The 20,406-nt window shown below is 39.1% G+C and overlaps 1 protein-coding gene across 1 annotated transcript in view; it reads right to left on the reverse strand.

The window, feature by feature from the left end:
* LOC127007800 (uncharacterized) overlaps window positions 1-18,841 on the reverse strand; it is a 62,306-nt gene extending 43,465 nt beyond the window's left edge. The window contains exons 1-2 of the mRNA XM_050879167.1: window positions 18,394-18,841; window positions 1,615-1,704 (exon numbers count right to left, since the gene is read on the reverse strand). Coding sequence (XP_050735124.1) covers window positions 1,615-1,704; window positions 18,394-18,570 — 267 coding nt within the window. The 5' untranslated portion in view covers window positions 18,571-18,841. The remainder of the gene's footprint in view (window positions 1-1,614; window positions 1,705-18,393) is intronic.
* Between the last annotated feature and the right edge of the window lie 1,565 nt (window positions 18,842-20,406).

Below are 20,406 nucleotides of genomic sequence, written 5' to 3' on the forward strand. Positions count from 1 at the left end.
CCGTTTATTCAGTCTTCTTCTAGTTCATTTTTCTTAATCTTTCTTTAACAGTGTGTACTTTTGTTTGTTTATGAACCGTTCCCACTTCTTTATTTTATTGTTTCTTTGTCAGTACTTTTTATTCTACTTGGCGGTCTATAAGGTATTTAATTTCTTTTCTTTCTTTTTTTTTTTACTGTCCGTATATCAATGATCTATTTTATACTTTTTCTATTTTTAAATCGTTGCCTGTTCGCATGTTTTTCTTCATCTCTCAAAGGAAGAAAAATATAGAGAAAAGAAAGAAAACAAGATTAGTTCACAAGAAAAATAGAAGAAAACAACAAGGAAAACAAAATCAAAACAAGAAAAGAAAAGAAAGAGGAAAAAACGCACATTAAGAAAAGGAGAAATGAAACAGCTAAAAAATATATCTAAGGAAGAAAGAAATATAGAGAAAAGAAAAAAAGAAGTTCACAAGAAAAATAGAAAGGAAAATACCAGGAAAACAAAAAATCAAGACAAGAAAATGAAGAGGAAACACGCACAATAAAACAAAGGAAAATGGAAACAGCTGAATGCGACTTAATCTCCCCAAGAAAAAAAAAGGACAAGGAGATAAAGAAAAAAGAAATAAAAGTTAGTTACGTGCACCTTGATTTTCTTCACCTGGCAGCTTACCTTGAACCTCGACATGAAGAAGAGAAAAAAAGAAAGAAAAAGAAAAGGAAGAAAAAAAGAAAGCATCGTGAAGAACAATCCTCATAAAAAAAAACGAAAACGACCTTGAATCTTGACACGAAGGAAAGAAAGAAAGAAAGAAAACGAAGAAAAAAATAAAAGCCTTATGAAGAACAATCCTCAACTAGAAAAAAATACGAAAGGGAAGAAAAATGAGCACCAACATAGCCTTAAAAAAAAATCACCCAGAGCCGCTTGCGAGACAAAAGACAAAAGAAAAGAAAAAAAAAAGAGAAAAAAACCCAGTCACAGAGAGCCATTGACAAGACAAGAAAAAGACCAAGAAAAACGAAGACTAAAGAAAACCGCTAGCAAGGACGATGGAAAAAAAAAAACATTCAACTTCATTCCCTTAACCCACACGGAACCGCTTACAACACAAGACATAAAAAAAAAGGAAAAGAGAAAATAATCACACAGAAAAGAGACAAGACAAGACAGCAAAGACAAAAGAAAATGTCAAGATAAAAGAAAAAAAAAGAACATCCGAAGCCATCACTACCTAAAACAATACAACAAAACAAAAGAAAACAGCAAAACAGACAAACAAAAATACAAATGTCAAAATAAAAGAAAAAAAGAGGAACATCAGAAACCATCACTACCTAAAACAATACAAAACAAAACAAAAGAAAACAACAGAAAAACAGTGGAACCATTACCCAAACAAAAATTAAAGAACAGTAAACAAAAAAGAAAAGAAGACAAAATATATACAAAAAAAACAATAAACAAAGAAAAAAAGAAGACAAAATATATACAAAAGAAAACAATAAACAAAGAAGAAATGAAGACAAAATATAAAAGAAAAAAAAAACTAAAACAAAACCATCCCTATCTAACACAAACACACCCATCACAACACACACACTACCACCCATCACAACACCTTACCTTGAACCTGTCGTCGGCGGTGTAGGTGTAGATGCCCACGGTGAGGATGTGTAGGTCCCGCTGTCTGATCCACGACACCTGCTGAGCCTCCTGTCGCAGTCCCGCCAGGAGGAGGAGGTGGAAGGGGGCGAGCAACAGCAGCAGCAGCAGGAGAGGGAAGAAAGAGGAGGGCCATTTACTCTAAGTTGGCGGCTGACTGAAGAGCGAGGTTAGTCAGGCTGGCTTGCGTGGTGAAGGAGAACGAGGAAGAAGAGGAGGAGGAAGGAGAAGAAGGAGAAGGAGGAGGAGGAGGGAGGAGGGTGGAGTTAGAGAGGAGGAAGAAGAGGAAGGAGATATGGAGGAGGAGGAGAAGGAGAACAGATAGAGAAGGAGTAGGAAGAAGGAGAAGAAATAGAGAACAAAGAAAAGAAAAAAAAGAAGAAAAAGAAAAGAAAAAGGAAATAAGAAGAAAAAGAACAAGTACAAGAACAAGAAGAAGAAAACGAGGGCGAGGACGAAAAAAAGAAGAAAAAGAAGAAAAGATGGAGGAGAAGAAAGAGGAGGAACGACAAGAGATAGAAGAGGAGGAGGAGGAGGAGGAAAAGAACAAGAAGAAAAAGAAAAGAGGAAGGAGACGGTGTATGTCAATATTTTTCAAAAGAGACAAAAAATAAAGGAGAGTTACGAGGAAAGAACATATGTATACTTCGATGATATGGAGAAAGAGGAACAGGAGGAGAAAGAAGAAGAGAAAAGGGAAGAGGAAAAGTAAGAAAACGGAGTAACTATTATCAACTAAAGGAAGAAAAAACGAACTTGAAAAGGTAAAGGAAATGAAGGAAGATGAAGGAGGACGAGGACGAGGAAGAGTAAGACGAGTAACATACGAAGAAAAAATATGATGAGAAAAAAAAATTAGAAGCGAAAGGATATTGTTTGAGAGTTCAGAGAAAGTGAGATAAAAAAAAGGGAGGGAGAGAGGGAGGTAAGATGTCACTGGAGACGCTGTAATAAGAGAGGGAAGGGAGGTGATGGACAGGTGACAGGGAGGGAAGGGAGAGAAAGGTGAGAGGGAAAGGGAGAGAAAGAGAGAGAAGGTGTGGGGAAGTGGGAAAGGAGGAGAAGAAAAGAGGAAGAAGATGGGGACAAGGAGAAAGAAAGATGATAGTAAAATGGAAGAAAAGCGTTTGATAAAGAGAGTAGAAAAGGGTGAAAAGGGAACGAAGGAAGAGGGAAAAAAAGAGGAAAGGAGAAGATGTGGTGAGGGAGAGAAGGAGGAGAAGGAAACAGAGGAGGAGAACAAAGTAGAGGGGAAAGAAGAATGATAAAAGGAAGGAGAATATATGGTAAAGAGAGTAAAAGAGGGTGAAAACGGCAAGAAGGAGAAAGTAAAGAAGGGAAAGAAGAGGAAAGAAGAGAAGATCAATGCTGGGACGTAAAGTTGTAACAAGGGCAGAGTGGAAATGAAAGGAAAGAATGAGGGAAGAAGGAGAAAGAGGAAGAGAAGGAGGAGGAGGAGGAGGAGGAGAGCATCGTCAGAACGTGTGTGAGAGACAGAGAGGAAAAAAAAATTATGTCATTTGGGAAACTGGACTAAGAGAGAGAGAGAGAGAGAGAGAGAGAGAGAGAGAGAGAGAGAGAGAGAGAGAGAGAGAGAGAGAGAGAGAGAGAGAGAGAGTCAGTGTGCCTTGCTAAAAATGGAGGAGGAAAAAAATACAGCAAGACACATGATCACAAGTTAGGTCTTTTGGTATATGAAAATAACGACTCGGGCGCCCAAACTTTCCTCGACTCACCGCGTTCTTTCTCTCCCGTGTTGCAGGTAAGCGTGAGTCATGAGGCAGGTGAGTCAAGGTGAGGAGAGGTGAAGCAAGGTGAGTCGCGCCGAGAAAGAGTCAAGGTACTGTCCCCACCGTCTTTACTTTTTTATTTGTTTTTGTTGTGTTCTACTGATTTGTTTGTTTTGTGTCGTTGTCTTATTGAATAACGATTAGTAAGGAAAGGATTTGTTTTATTTTATTTTATTGCTTCACTTTTATTTTATTTTCCTTTTCCTTTTTCCTTTTTTAAATGTTGGGGGCAGCATCGCGCATTCTGGTTCCTATGTCCAATATTTTCAGCTTTTCACGGCTCACATCCACATTTAATAAGTTTTTGTTTTTTTTTACAGCTAAGGAAACAACAACAAAAAAAGGTATAAAAAAGCCCGCTAATCGCTGTTCCCACAAAGACAAAAGTAATAAGTGACTAAAAGAGAGATCAGTTTCGGGAGGAGAGATGTCTTGATACACTCCTCTTGAAAGAATTCAAGTCAAAGGCAGAAGGAAATATAGACGAAGGAAGGCTGCTCAAGAGTTATTGTGGGTTATTGTGGGTATTTCCTTAGGTAGTTTGATGAGCCTTGTGAAAGTTTGACAAGTCTGAACTGTGGATGTAAAAAACACTCATGATAAGCCGACTAATCTCCTTTGTGACCTTATCAAATATTTGTTGTGAGATCCGAAAGCATTAGAGAGTTTGTGCCTTATCACTGAACGGATACGCTGATTGCTGCCCCCTTCATATCCCCCAAATATAATTACACTATAAATTCGCATGCTCTCCTATAAAGATTGCGTTTTTAGTTAGTTGCCTATTATTCTTTGTTATCCATATGCAGGGACGGGTTTGAGTACACTAACATCAGAGCGAGGGAAATGAATAACGTTGGGGAAGGCTTTCATCGTGTAGGAGACCAGTTGTATCTGATAGTGATGATTCTTTGGGTAAAACGAATGCCATGGTTTACTTTATCACAAATGTTTAAATGAAATTGCTGAGAAAATCGCAACACTTCTAATGGAGTTTTGCAGCGTTATGGCAAAAATATAGATTACACGTTGGAAGGTGAAGAAAGCGTTATTGGGTGACGGACGAGATTAAAAGAGAAAGGCAGGCAGAGAGACAGACAGACAAACAGACAGATAAACAGACAGACAGACAGACAGACAGACTGACAGATTGACAGACTGACAGAGGTAGACACACAGACAAACATAGAGAGACAGAGAAAGAAAGAGAGAGGAAAAGAAAGGGAAAGAGAGAGAGAGAGAGAGAGAGAGAGAGAGAGAGAGAGAGAGAGAGAGAGAGAGAGAGAGAGAGAGAGAGAGAGAGAGAGAGAGAGAGAGAGAGAGAGAGAGAGAGAGAGAGAGGCAGGCAGGCACGGAGCCATTTAAGTAACGTACAAAGTTGATATAGTGAAACACGGCACGTCAGCACCGGAGAGTTTTGCGCGCCGATAGTTCCATTAGCGCCTGAAAAATCTATGTAAATGAGATGGCGTTTTCTGTCTGCGTAAGTGTGGTTGTGTGTCTGTCGGGGTTCATTTTCTTTCTGCCCGTCTGCCTGTCTATCTCTGTATCTGTCTGTCTGTCTGTCTGTGTGTCTCCCTCATATAGTGTGACCTCAAATTCTGTTTTTTTTTTTTTTTTAACTGGCAAAAAAACTCGTGGTGGCAACTGACCAAAACGGAAGTGAAATCGACAGCTCTATTCTACACATTACTTATTTCCGCTTTTTTCGTTTTATTTTTCATTTTCGTGTTCCAGTGCTTCGACTTCATTTTTATTTTCACCTGATGTGGGGGAAGGGGGAGTGGGAGGGGGAGGGGATGGGGGGGAGGGGGAAGGTAGGAGATGGGGGGAAGGAGTGTGTAAGGCGATCTCTCCTATCCCTGTGAGAGAGAGAGAGAGAGAGAGAGAATATTTCCTATCGTGTTTGGCGTCGATTGCCGTGCAGAAAAAAAGAGAGATCGAGAAAAGGATATTAAATTCTCTCTCTCTCTCTCCTGACTCTGCTTAATGTGCACCAATTGAACTATCTCACTCGCTCACTCTATTTTCTCATCGGTTTCTCTTTCATTTTCATTCAATATCACTTTTATTGTCCCTCCGCCCAATTTTCTCTCTCTCTCTCTCTCTCTCTCTCTCTCTCTCTCTCTCTCCCCCTTTATCGCGGGGTCAACCAGTATTTTACGCTAAGTGCGAAATTTGCATCAACATAATTTCTGTGGCTCGGATTCGTTTAGGGGGAGGGAGAGAAGGGAGGGAGAGAAGGGAGGAGAGATGGAGGGAGAAGTAGAAGGGGTAAGGGAGGGTTGATGGACCTTGAATGGGTAGGAGGGGTGGGGAAGGGAGGGGGAAGGGCGCTAGGGCTGGAAGGGAAATGAGGTAAGGGTGGAAGGGAATTACGATGATGATAGGGAAGAGGAAGGGAATACGAAGGAAAGGGAGAGGAATAATGGAGTAAAGAAGGGAGAGAAGAAGCAGAAGGGACAACAGACTTAACTAAAAGGTCAGAGTGGGTGAGAGGAAATGAAGAGGAAGAAAAATGGAAGGTGAGGGGAAGGGAGGAAGGGGAGAAGGAAGGAAGGAAAAGTAGAAGAAAATAATGGGAGTTTGTGGAAAGGGAGGATGGAAGAGAGAGAACGGGGAGGGAATGATAAAGATGGGGTGCGAAAGAGAGGTAGATAGAAGTGAATGGGAGAATGACATGAAAGAGAGTGAAGAGGAGAAAAGGAGAGTAGAGAGACACAGAGAGAGATAGAGGGGAAAGGAGGGGATGGGGAGGAAAGAGGGGAGAGGGGAGACAACCTTTTGCATGTTATAGTCAACTAATTTATGTAGTTAAGTAGTTATTCACGCTATTTCTCCCCTCTTCTTCTCCCCCCTTCTCCCCCTTTTCCTCCTCCCCTTCTCCCTCTTTGTCTCACCTCCCCTTCTTCCTCTTTGTTTTCCCTCCCCTTCCCCCTCTTTGTTCCTCCTCCCCTTCTTCCTCCTTGTCTCCCCTCCCCTCTTTCTCTTCTCTCCCCCTTGCTCCCTCTTCTCCACCTCCTCCTCCTTCTCCCTTTACTCCCCTCCCCTCTCCCCTCCCTACTCCCCTTGCCGGAAGTGATGGCAGGGTTGCTTATGAATAAATACAGTCTCCCCTTCTCCCCTCCCTCCCTCTCCCCCTTCTCCATCCCCTCCCTTTCCTCCCCCCTCCCCCACCTAAGTGTCCTCGTTTTCCTCCATTTGCATTGGCCACGCGTTAAGAGAGAGAGAGAGAGAGAGAGAGAGAGAGAGAGAGAGAGAGAGAGAGAGAGAGAGAGAGAGAGAGAGAGAGAGAGAGAGAGAGAGAGAGAGAGAGAGAGAGAGAGGACAATTCATTTTCTTTTATTTCCGGTCTCCGATTATTTCTATTTGAGCGTTCCTGAGAGAGAGAGAGAGAGAGAGAGAGAGAGAGAGAGAGAGAGAGAGAGAGAGAGAGAGAGAGAGAGAGAGAGAGAGAGAGAGAGAGAGAGAGAGAGAACGAAAATGGAGAGAAACAGACCATGGGAGTGAGAGAGTGAGTGAGTGAAGGGATAAAGTGTTGAAGAGAGTGGAGGAGGAGGAGGAGGAGGAGGAGGAGGAGGAGGAGGAGGAGGAGGAGGAGGAGGAGGAGGAGGAGAGAGGAGACATGGGACTAAGATAGGAGATAAAAATGAATTGATTCCGTAATGGGATGGGACAGAGGGAGTTGAGAGAGAGAGAGAGAGAGAGAGAGAGAGAGAGAGAGAGAGAGAGAGAGAGAGAGAGAGAGAGAGAGAGAGAGAGAGAGAGAGAGAGAGATATACAGACCACACAGACCCAATGGGCCAGACTTGGTGGTCTGTCCTTAAACCTAAGTGATTTTACATTAATCAGAAGACTCCAAAACGTTGCATTTCTACTCTAGTTGATATTAAGTTGAGGGAAGTGACGGTCGAGCTTATTTTTGGAGTCAATCGTGTTACACTGGACCACTGATGGTGGAAGCTTATTCCATTCTCGCACTACAACGTTGGTGAAGAAAAATTTGGTGCAGTCTGAATTTACTTGTCTACATCTGAGTGAGAGAGAGAGAGAGAGAGAGAGAGAGAGAGAGAGAGAGAGAACAGGACACTGAAAGGCCAAACATGAGGTGAAGGTACAAGATTGAGGGAGAAAGCAAAAGTGAAGGAAAGCTGATGAAAGAGAACATGAAGGGAACGCAGAGTTAACCAAAAAGCGCGAAAATGAAACTGAGGAAGAGGAGGAGAAAAGTGAAGGTAAATGACCCGTGAAAGCGAAGAAATCCAAGGCGACAACGAAGGTGAAGGAAAGTTAAATCGAAGTTGTCGAAGTGAAATTGACCGATTTAACCCCTTGACTGCGTATTTCCTACAAGAAGGCATCACCAAGCTACAGGAATGGAACAAAAAGTGGCTGCTACAATGCAATGAAGAAAATGTAAAGCCCTGCACCTTGGGAGGGAATATACAGCACACCAATAACACATGGGAAACACTCCACTCTCCACCACAGAGGCAGAGATTGACCTGGGACTATATGTTATGAGGCTACCACTGAAGGCAAAATCCGTGACAATCGCAGCGGGCGTGTTAAAAATGAGCAGACAAGAAAAAGGATGGACGTGTGAGTAGAAAAAGGTGACGGAAATGAAAATGGTGATATATGAAGGTGAAGAATAACACTAATACGAAGATGGCAAAGGTGAATCGAGGTGACAGAGGAAGAAGTCAGGTGTGTGAAAAAGAAGATGGTAGTTACAGGAGCGACGAAGGAACAAAATATAAGATAACCAAAATAACAAGGTGACGAAAAAGAAAGATAACGAAATAGAAAAAATAAATGATCTAATGGACATATTTACAAAATGTCCCTTATTTAGAATGTTAGTTACTATTGACCCAGAAATCAATGGCAGATAAATTCGTTAAACAATAGACGAAAAAGGAAGACATTGCTACAACAAATGAATGATCTACTGACCGTATTTACAAGCTTTCTCTCTCTCTCTCTCTCTCTCTCAAGGTGTCAGAACTTTAGATGAACTACTGCCATATTACAAAGCTCTCCCTTCCTAGACCTTTCCTTTGTGATCAGTTCCAACAGTATAAGTCAGCCAGAACCTACGACCTTTCCATGAACCACTAGTAAAGGTCAAAGGTTACACGGAACACAATGATTTTTCCTGATGATTGTATTGCGTAAAGAGGTCAGAGGGCAATCAGTTAGAAGGCAAGACTGTGAAATGTAACGATTCTGAAACAGCTTTATCTGCAATTGAATTTTTCGTTCTTTGAATAAGGGAGAGCTTGTAAATACGGCTATTGCGTCACTCAAATTTTTATAGCAACCTTTTCATATATTTTATTCACTCTTTAACTAATTCATCTATCACTGAATTTTCGGCTGCTCGTCAATAAATTAACATTTCCAAAAAAAGAGAAAGCTTGTAAATACAGTCACTACATCATTTATTTTTGTAGCCATGTCTTCTTTTTTTTCGTCTACTCGTAATGTTTAACGCATTTATATCCCATTGATTTCTGGATCATTACTAACAAACATTCTAGATAAGGGACATTTTGTAAATACGTCCATTAGATCATTTATTTTTCTCGCAACGTTTTATTTTTTTGCATCTATTGTTTAAGTAATTTCTCTGCCATCGAATTATGAGTCTTTAAAACATAACATATACATCCATTAGCTCACTTATATTTTCTATCAACATTTTCACTTATTTCACGTATTGTTTAACTAATTTATCTGCATTGACATAAAGTCTTTAGTACCTAACATATACAGCTCACTCATACTTCCTAGCAATCTTTTCAATTATTTCATCCATTGTTCAACTAATTTATCTGTATTAAAATAGAGTCTTTAATACCAAACCTATACAGCCATTAGCTCACTTATATTTCCTAGCAACCTTTTCAATTATTTCATCCATTGTTCAACTAATTTATCTGCATTGAACTACAGTCTTTAATACCTAACATATACAGCCATTAGCTCACTTATATTTCCTAGCAACCTTTTCAATTACTTCATCCATTGTCTCACTAATTTATCTGCATTGAAATAGAGTCTTTAATACCAAACCTATACAGCCATTAGCTCACTTATATTTCCTAGCAACCTTTTCAATTATTTCATCCATTGTTTATCTAATTTATCTGCATTGAAATAGAGTCTTTAATACCTAACATATACAGCCATTAGCTCACTTATATTTCCTAGCAACCTTTTCAATTATTTCATCCATTGTTTATCTAATTTATCTGCATTGAACTACAGTCTTTAATACCTAACCTATACAGCCATTAGCTCACTTATATTTCCTAGCAACCTTTTCAATTATTTCATCCATTGTTTAACTAATTTATCTTCATTGAAATAGGGGTCCTTAATACCTAGCTTCTACAGCCATTAGCTCACTTATATTTCCTAGCAACCTTTTCAATTATTTCATCCATTGTTTAACTAATTTATCTGCATTGAAATAGAGTCTTTAATACCAAACCTATACAGCCATTAGCTCACTTATATTTCCTAGCAACCTTTTCAATTATTTCATCCATTGTTTATCTAATTTATCTGCATTGAAATAAAGTCTTTAATACCTAACATATACAGCCATTAGCTCATTTATATTTCCTAGCAACCTTTTCAATTATTTCACCTATTGTTTATCTAATTTACCTGCATTGAAATAGGGGTCCTTAATACCTAGCATCTACAGGCATTTGCTCACTTATATTTCTAGCAACCTTTTCACTTATTTCACCTACTCTTTGACCCTTGCATCCGCCCCGCTCACTGGAAGCAAAAATGGCATCAGTCGCGGATGTGGAAGTGAAGAAGGAAGGCGAGAAAATGCATGACGAGGGTTGTTAGGAGTTGAACTGTGATTGATGATGTAATTAGAGCAGCTGAGTGAAAAAGGGGAGGGGAGAGCGGCATGCATGAGAGGAAGAAACAAGGGGACGAACGGAACAAGGTGAGAAAAAGGAGAATAAGAGAGAAAGTAAGAGAAAGAGAAAGAGACGGAGAGAGAGACGGTATTTCTGTAAGTCGGAGATAGAAATGATAAACTGAATATAGAAAAATCATTGAATCACGAATTATTAGTTATAGATATAGAAAAAAAAATAAAAGTAATAAATGTAGAAATGTCATATTAGCGAGCAGCGGGCTTTTATTTTATTATTGTTTCCTTTTTTGTGTGCCCTTGAGCTGTCTCCTTTGTTGTAAAAAAAAATATGATATAGAAATGAGAAGGAAGAAGAAAAAAGAAGCTCAGATATAGCAATTATGAAGTATTGCATCTGGGAAAAAAGTAAAGAAGAAAACACAGAATTGCCGTACATTTGAAAAGTGAAGAGGAAGAGAGGAAAAATGTAGGTATCATAAGAAAGAAAAACAAACAAAAAGAACGAGAATAAGAAGAATAAGAGTTAAAACAGAAACAGCAAAAGCAAGAAATTATGAGCGGAATAAAGAAACAAAACGTCCAACCTTAAAAAAAGTGTACATGAATAAGAAGAAAAAACAGGAGTAGGAAAAAGAAAAAGAAAAAGAGCGAGAGGAACGAAAGTAAGCAGAATACGAGTAAAAACAGGAATGACAAGAATGAGACGAATAAAGAAACAAAGAATAACAAGAAGAACGAGAAAATATAACTTGAGAAATAGAAGAAAAAAAAACAGGAGGAAAAAGCAAAGAGAAAAGGAATCAAGCAAGAAGAGGAATAATACCCAGAAAATGAAAAAAACAAGAAAAAAAAACAGAACATGAAAAATAGAAGAAAAAAAACAGGAGGAAAAAAAGAAGAAAAAAGGACGAAGAGGAAAAATACCCACAAAAAAAAAGAAAAAAAAAGAAAAACGTCAGGAAGAAAAACAAAGAAAAAATAGAGCAAGACAAACAAGAACAAGCAAAACAACCGGAAAAACAGTAAGAACAATAACAAGACGAACAGCAACAACAAGAAGTAGAGGCAATGAGGTGTGCTGGCGGGAGTGATTAAGAAGAGAGTAAATCAAGGTGACAAACAAGGCAGGTGGAGGACAGGTGGGGACGAGCTCGCCGCCTGGACGTGAGGTAATTAGGGGACGAAAGGTGACAGCTGAAAAAAGAGGGAAGAGGGCGAGGAAAGGGAGAAAGGAGAGGTGAAGGAGTGTGAGAATGCGATGGTGGAAGAAATGACAGAGAAGTAGAAGAAAAGAAAGCATAATTTGACTCCGTTATGATGTCTTAATAATGGAGAAGAAGAAGAAGAAGAAGAAGAAGAAGAAGAAGAAGAAGAAGAAGAAGAAGAAGAAGAAGAAGAAGGCAAGGAAGGGGAGGAAGAAGAGGGGAAGGAGCGTGTCAGAATTCCATGGTGAAAAAAATTATAAAGGGCGAGAATGAAAAGAAATAGCAGAATACAGTTAGTAATACATATAGAAAGAAAAAAAGAAAAAAAGGGAAATATAGAAATGTCATATGATAAAATAATAAAGAGTAGGAGGAAAAAGAGAAGAAGCACAAATGCAACCGTTATTAATTATTGCATACAGGAAACAAGAAGAAGAAAACATAGAATTGCCGTATATTATAAAAAGCGAAGAAAAGAAGGAGAAGAAGGATAAGTGACCATCAGTTTTGAAGAATTGCTTGTAAATTAAAAGAAAAAAAAGAAAGAAGAGGATGATGAGGAAGAGAGATGGGAAGAAGAGCATAGGGGGAAAGGATTAAAGAAGGAGGGGAAGGCAGAGGAGAATGATGGGAGATGAAGTGAGGAGAAAGGGAAGGAAGAGAGGAAGGAAGAAAAGGCAAAGAGAAAGATGGGAGGTGAGGAAAAGAGAGATAGGAAGGAAAGTAGGAAAATCAGATGACTAGGGAAATCTCACATAATAAGAAAAGAAGAAAAGAAGGAGAAGAAGCATAAATGACCACCCAGTTTTGACGTATTGCTTGTAAAGATAAAGATGGAGGGAAAAGGATAGGAGGAAAGGGATGGGGAAGAAAGGGAAGGCAGAGGAGAATGATGGGAGGTGAGGAGAAAGGAAAGGAAGAGAGGAAGGAAGAAAAGGCAAAGATGGGAGGTGAGGAAAAGAGAGAAAGGAAGGAAAGTAGGGAAATCAGACAACCATAGAAATCTCACATAATAAATAAATGAGAAAAAGAAGAAAACAAAGTGGAAAAGCAAAAATATACACAAGTTACGAATTATTACATGAGGAAAGAAAGGAATTACATAAATATCACATGTTAAATAAGGGAATAGGAGAAGGAGAAGAAAGAAATATGTAATACAGTTGGTAATACACAGAGAAAGAAAAGGAAACAAGGGAATATAAAGACGTCACAGTAAAGCAGTAAAGAGGAAAGTAGGAGTTAAGAGATGCAATAGAAACAAAAAGAGAGAGAACATTGGAGGGGAAAATAGACGAAGGAAGATGGAATGAAGATGTTAAGGAGGAGGAAAATAGAGGAGGAGGACAGGGAGAGAGGAGGATTTGGAGAAAGAAGAATAAGAAGAGGAGGAGGAGGGAGCGGAAGTGAAGTGTATGAAGTGAGAATTAAATCAAGATTCACGGCTCGAAAAAGATACAAATGGAAGAGATAAAATACGTAAAGGAGGAGGAGGAGGAGGAGGAGAAGGAGGAGGAGGAGGAGGAGGAGGAGGAGGAGGAGGAGGAGGAGGAGGAGGAGGAGGAGGAATAAGAGTAAGAAGAAGAAGAAGAAGAAGAAGAAGAAGAAGAAGAAGAAGAAGAGGAGGAGGAGTTGCAGGAGGAGGAAGAAGAAGAAGAAGAAGAAGAAGAAGAAGAAGAAGAAGAAGAAGAAGAAGAAGAGGAGGAGGAGGAGTTGCAGGAGGAGGAAGAAGAAGAAGAAGAAGAAGAAGAAGAAGAAGAAGAAGAAGAAGAAGAAGAAGAGGAGGAGGAGGAAGATGAAGAAGAAGAAGAAGAAGAAGAAGAAGAAGAAGAAGAAGAAGAAGAAGAAATAGAAGAAAAAGAAAGGAAAAAAAAGGAAATAACAGATGAAAATGAAGACAAAAAGAAAAAAAGAAAAGAAAAAATAAAGTAAGAAGGGGTTGATAAAGACTAAGAAGAACAATAACCAAAAGATAAAAAAGGATTGCATTTACGGATTCAGTACCTTTCAAAAAAACAAAAACAAGTACCCCTTAAACAAGACAAATGGAGATGAGGGAGAGTCGAAGGGAGACCATTAAAAAACACAATGAAGGGAGGGGAGAGGGCAAGGTGGGAGGGGTGGGAGGACGATAGGGTATTAAAGGGGACAAATAGAAGGAGAGGAGAGGTGAGATTTGGAGGGATACGAAAGATAATTGGTTGAGGACGGAGGACAAAAAATGAGAGAGATTGGAGGACTGGAAGTAGTGTGTTGAAATGAGTGAATTAGGAGGAGGAGGAGAAGGAGGAGGACTGATAGGAAGAGGAAGAGGAGGAGGAGGAGGAGGAGGGGGAGGAGGAGGAGGATGCAAGATGATTCCCAACAACAAGGCAACACTGATAAAAAATACGATAAAAAATGAGTTCCAGAGGGCAGCTTGAGGCAAGCAAGATGGCACCAATATAAAATAAATTCACCAGCGTCATAACATACTGGAGCCAACCAACAGCCCCAACAAGAAAGAAAACCGACACCGTCGGCTGAACGTAAAAAGAAATAAAAGGAAAAAGAAAAAAAAGAAACATACAATAGTGCAAGAGAAAGAGGAGGCAACAAGGAGCACTCAACCCCTGGACGGTCGCCTATGAAACACCTTAACCAAGTAAACCATTAACAGGAGACACTGAAATTAATAAACGAGATATGCAACGTGTGAGAGAAGACCCAATAACAGCCTCGCCATTTATGGATGCAGGAAGAGGAGGAGGAGGAGGAAGACGGAAGATGATGAAAGAGGCGAAGATGGTGGAAGAGGAGGAGAAGGAGGAGGAGTATCAAATGTATTTAAAAGGACAAACATTCAAGGCGAGGAGAAGGTGGAAGAGATGAAAGGCTTGGGCTAAACGCTTTGGCGATCGTGCAGTGAAGGAAACTTAATATACTGTGGATTAAGAGGAGGAGGATTAAGAGGAGGAGGGAAGGAAGCAGTCTATACGGAGGATTTAGAGGAGTAGGAATAAGAGAAGGAAGAGGAGGAGGAAGGAAGGAAGTGGTCTATTCAGTTAGTGCAAAAGGCTGAAGGGAAGCGGAGGCGATATATTAAACTATTTATATTCTAAGTGAGTTTGAGGAATAAGTAAAAGGAGGTTAAGGTACACGAGGGAAATTATTTGGATTGGCAGAGGAGGAACCGAGCCTAAAAGAGAGAGAATAAGACTGAATAACAACTAGTATGCGTACATTCTAATATATTGAATGGTAGTGTTTTGGAGGGTGTGGGAGGGTATGGTAGAAGGGAGGAGGAGGAAAAAGTGGAAGAAGAAAAAAAAGGGAAGAAAAGAAATTGGAAAAAGGTGATTAAGAACAAGAACGAGAGCAAAAAAGAACAAGAAGATATGGTAGTATTTTGGTGGGCGTTTAAGGGTATGGTTGAAGGAAGGAGAAGGAGGTGGAAGAAAAAAAAAAGAAGGGAAAAAAGAAGAAGGAGGTGGAAAAAGTTGATTAAGAACAAGAACGAGAGCAAAAAAGAACAAGAAGATATGGTAGTATTTTGGAGGGCGTGGGAGGGTATGGTTGAAGGGAGAAGGAGGAGGAGGAAGTGGAAGAAAAAAAAAAGAAGGGAAGAAAAGAAGAAGGATGAGGAATAAGGTGATTAAGAACAAGAACGAGAGCAAAAATGAACAAGAAGATATGGTAGTATTTTGGAGGGCGTGGGAGGGTATGGATGAAGGGAGGAGGAGGAGGAAGTGGAAGAAGAAGAAAAAAGATGGGAAGAAAAGAAGAAGGAGGAGGAAAAAGGTGATTAAGAACAAGAACGAGAGCAAAAAAAACAAAAAGATAGGGTAGTATTTTGGAGGGCGTGAGAGGGTAAGGCTGAAGGAGGAGGAAGAAGAAGAAGAAGAAGAAGAAGAAGAAGAAGAAGAAGAAGAAGAAGAAGAAGAAGAAGAAGATGATGATGATGATGATGATGATGATGAAGGTGAAGAAGAAGAAAGGAAGAAAAGAAAAGGAAATAAAGATGAAAATGAAGGAGGAGGAGGAAATGGAAGAAAAAAAAAGAAGGGAAGAAAAGAAGAAGGAGGAGGAATAAGGTGATTAAGAACAAGAACAAGAGAAAAAGGAACAAGAACAAAAGACGGTATGAGGGAGAGGGTTCTGGAGGGTAGGTTCGAAGGGAGGAGGAGGAGGGGGAGGGAGGGAGTGGAAGAAGAAGAAGAAGAAAAAGAAGGGAAGAGAAGAAGGAAAAGGAGGAAAAAGATGATGAAAAACAAGAAAAGATAAGTAAAACAGAAGACAAAAATAAAACACTAAAATAGACACAAAAGAGACATAAAAACAAAAATAAACAGAAATAAAACAACAAGTAAAACAAATCAACAGAAATAATAAAGAAATGAAACACCGAAAACAGAAACAAAACATAAATAAAACAGAAATAAACCACTAAAACATAAGCAAAACATAAATAATACAAATAAAACACTAAAAACAAACACAAAACAGAAATACATCAGAAATAATACAAAAATAAAACACCGAAAACAGAAACAAAGCAGAAGAAATAAAACATAAATACCTCGAAACGCAATTAGCATCATTTATCCCCCACACTTATCCTGCTTCATTTTTTCGCAATCAAGTTCTCTCTCTCTCACACACACACACATATCCTGCCTTTTAATTAGCACTTTTTTTTTTTTTGCTCTTAGGTTAAAACACACCCTTATTTTTCCATATTTGTACCGTTTAAGAAGAGGAAAACACTAAAACCAGAACAGAAATATCTAGAGAAGCAATCACTATCATATCTCTCACACACACACACGTCCAACCTTTTCTCAGCTCTTAGGTTGAAGCACACACGTTTTTTTCCTATTCCTACGGTTTAAGAAAAGGAAAACACTAAAACCGACACAAAAATACGTAGAAAAACAATCAACGTCATTTCACTAACACACTCACATATACCCAACCTTTTCTCAGCTCTTAGGTCGAAGCACGCACATTTTTCATATTCCTACGGTTTAAGAAAATGAAAACTCTAAAACCGACACAGAAATACGGTTTAAGAAGAGGAAAGCGCTAGAAACAGAACAGAAATACCCAGAAAAATAATCAACATCATATCTCTCTCACACACACACGTCCAACCTTTTTTCCACTCATAGGTCAAAACTCGCACTTTTTTTTCTATTCCAACGGTTTAAGAAAAGGAAAACACTGAAACCGACAGAGAAATACCTCGAAAAACAATTACGCTATTCCACTAACACATTCCCACATACGCAACCCTTTTTTAGCTTTCGGTTTGAAGTCAGCACATTTTTTCCCATTCTCACCGTTGAAACAAAGTAAAAAACACCAAAGCAAAACAGAGAAACAAACGAGAATCACAGTTAACATCGAGACACTTCACCTCCCGAAATTGACCTATCTTTTGGCCACTCCTCTGAACTCATTTTTTATTGCGACAGTGATTAGAGTTTTTTTTCTCTCTCATTATTTTTTTTGCCCTTCAGCTCCTTCCTTCACTGTAAAAAAAATAATAATGGTAAATAGCATCAGTTAACTCACATATATTTCCTTCGTTTTCGCAATTAGGTTAAAACAGACTCGTTATTTTCTATTGTTGCCGTTAAACTCGGAAAATAAACTGAACATTAATACCTCGAATCATATAATTAACAGCAATGCAGTCACAACAATTAAGATGTATTTTTGCACTTCTGAACTCATTTTTATAGCGACAGTGATTAGCGTTTTTTTTCTCTCTCTCATTGCTACTTTTTTTTGCCCTTGAGCTGCTTCCTTTACTGTAAAAAAAAAAAAAGATAAATAGCATCAATTAATTCATATATTTCCTACGTTTCCGCAATTAGGTTAAAACTGATTCGTTATTTTCTATTGTTACCGTAAAACTCGGAAACTAAACTCAACATTAATACCTCGAATCATATAATTAACAGCAATGCACTCACAACCATTAATATATGTTTTTGCACTCAGGTTAAACACACACACACATTTTACCTTTAGTTAACAATGTAGTCGAACACCAAACAAAAAAAAACAAAAAACTAGAATCAAACGTAATATTAATGCACTCACACAGATCCAACTTTTTTTTCTTTTTTTTTTTTTGCAATTACGTTGAAAATTCATGCACGCTCACCAAACCGAAATAAACAATAAATAAACAATAAATTCTTTCACTCAAACGTATATGATATTTTTTGTTGTTTAGTTTTACGTAAATCTAAAATCTCACATTTAATTCACTCAAACGTATATGATTTTTTTCGTTTAGTTTTACGTAAATCTAAAATCTCTCAATAAATTCATTCACTCAAACGTTTATGATTTTTTTGTTTAGTTTTACGTAAATCTAAAATCTCACACTCACATACACACTTTCTTTTTCATTCCTGCACACACACACAAAAAAAAAAAAAAACTAAATATCAAAAGCAGTATAAGTATAAAGTCACACTCACAAACTCATCTCTTTAATATTACTGCGCACACACACACAAAAAAAAAATAATAAAAGCGAGAATAAGCATAAAATCTCCCTCACACACACATCTATCTCATTATTACACACACACAAAAAAAAAAACATAAAAACTCTCATTCACTCACATCTTTCTTACTATCAAACACACAAACCCAAAAATCAAATCGAGTACAAGTTTAAAATAATCTCCCTCACACACACATCTATCTCATTATTACACACAAAAAAAAACACAAAACACATAAAAACTCTCATTCACTCACATCGTTCTTACTATCAAACACACAAACCCAAAAATCAAATCGAGTACAAGTTTAGAATAATCTCACTCACACTCACATTCTTCTTATTGTTGTTGTTGAGGTTGAGGACGCGACAGGGCAGGTTAGCACGGTGACCCACGAGCACAGTGAGGTTCGTTGGGTTGTCGTGGTCGAAGTACACCATATCAGGATCCGTATCGGCCCTCTGACCCCAAATTATCCTCGGTCCTGACTCCTCCTGGTCCATCTGCTGAAGCTCCTCTAAGCCTCCCTCGTGCTGTGCTTCCTCCTCCTCCTGCTCCTTCTGCTTCTCCTCCTCCTCCTCGTCCTGCTGTAGTGTCTGGTGGTGTTGGTGGTGGTGGTGGTGATGGTGACCTGATTCATTATTCTTCTCCTCCCCGCCCCCTTCTTCGTCCTCGTCCTCCTCAGTGCCCTCTCCTGGAATGATGGAAAGGCTGTGGTTATTTGATTTGTTTATTTGTGTTATTTTATTTGTTTGACTTGATTGTTTCGTTCTTTTTTTCCTTCATTCCTTCCTTCCGTTTTTTCATCATTCAATAATTCACTAATTCACTCACTTTTTCATTCACTCACTCTTTCACTCACTCCCTCACGCTTTCACTCACTCACTCACTCACTCACTCAATCTTTCACTCACTCTTTCACTCACTCACTCACTCACTCACTCACTTACTCTTTCACTCACTCACTCACTCACTCACTCACTCACTCACTCACTCTTTCACTCACTCACTCACTCACGCACTCACATGTATAGGATTTAAATGTTTACTTTTACTCTTAATTAAAACAACATACACACCTTCGATTCCCTTTCCCCTTCCCTACACACACTAACACAAACACCCTCCTCCCTCCCACACACACTCGCGCGAACACTTCACACAATATATTAACTATTTGTAGCACCTTTCCGCTTCATTGGGCGTCGCTTTTAATGATTATAATAACCAATTTCCATATTTACTTATTAAATGAACGACGAATTTGCATGTGGCGGGAAAGGATTCAAACGTCAACGCTTTATATTCTGTTCTCCCATCAGTAACGGTGGAGGCGGTTATTTCACGGGGCCCTACGCTTCAATCAAGGGCCCCGGCAGTCAGTCAGTCAGTCAGTTAGTCGGTCAGTCAGTTACCCAGTCAGTTAGTTAGTCAGTTAGTCAGTCAGTAGGTCGGTCAGGCGGTCTCTCAGTCAAATAAGGTAAAGTCAGTCTAGTATTTAATTCGTTCAGTCAGGCATAAAGTAGTTCATTCATTTAGTTACTTATCCGTTTATTTAGTCAGTCAGTCAATCAGTCAGTCAGTCAGAAAATATTTAAGCGTCATAATTTATTCCTAAGTCTGTCAAGCAAACATTCATTCATATAATTATTTCATTAGTCAGTTAGTTAGTTTAGGTATTCTTTCAATCAACCAATCAGTCAGTCAGTCAGTCAGTCAGTCAGTCAGTCAGTCAGCTCGGCCGCACATTTAGCTTCGCGTAATGAACAATTGTTGCACCCGGACCGCCAGCTTTCAATCACAGCCGCGGAGCATCACTCAAGAATTAATCAGCGCGGCCAGTGAATGACGGACGTGTTGGTACATATTGGGCTGTTCTTTAAATTTGCTGCGGCCGTGTACCTCCCCTACCCTTCCTCTCTCCCTCTCTCTCTCTCTCTCTCTCTCTCTCTCCCTCTTTCCTTCATGTTTCTCTCTCTCTCCCCTCCCTTGCACTATTTCCTCTCTCTTTCTCCTCTCCTCTCTCCGTTCTGTTCATGTTTGTTTTTTTTCCCTTCTCGTGTACCTCTTTTGCATACTTTCATTTTTTCCTGCTTTAAATTTTCCCCACTTTCTGCTTCCGTCTGGTTTTCTCTCCACATTTATTCCTCCTCTTCCTCTTCTTCTTTTTCCTCCTCTTCTTCCTCCTCCTCCTCCTCCTTTGTCCATCTCTCTTAGCATAAGTTGATTTCCCTCATCTTCTCGCACATTTTTCTCCTTCTTTCTTCTTTCTTTTGTTCGTCTTTCTATCTCGTTTTCTCTCATTTTTCTTCTTTTTTTCTTCTCCCTTTCCTGTTTTT

This window comes from Eriocheir sinensis, chromosome 36, assembly GCF_024679095.1.
Source record: "Eriocheir sinensis breed Jianghai 21 chromosome 36, ASM2467909v1, whole genome shotgun sequence".
Lineage (NCBI taxonomy): Eukaryota > Metazoa > Arthropoda > Malacostraca > Decapoda > Varunidae > Eriocheir > Eriocheir sinensis.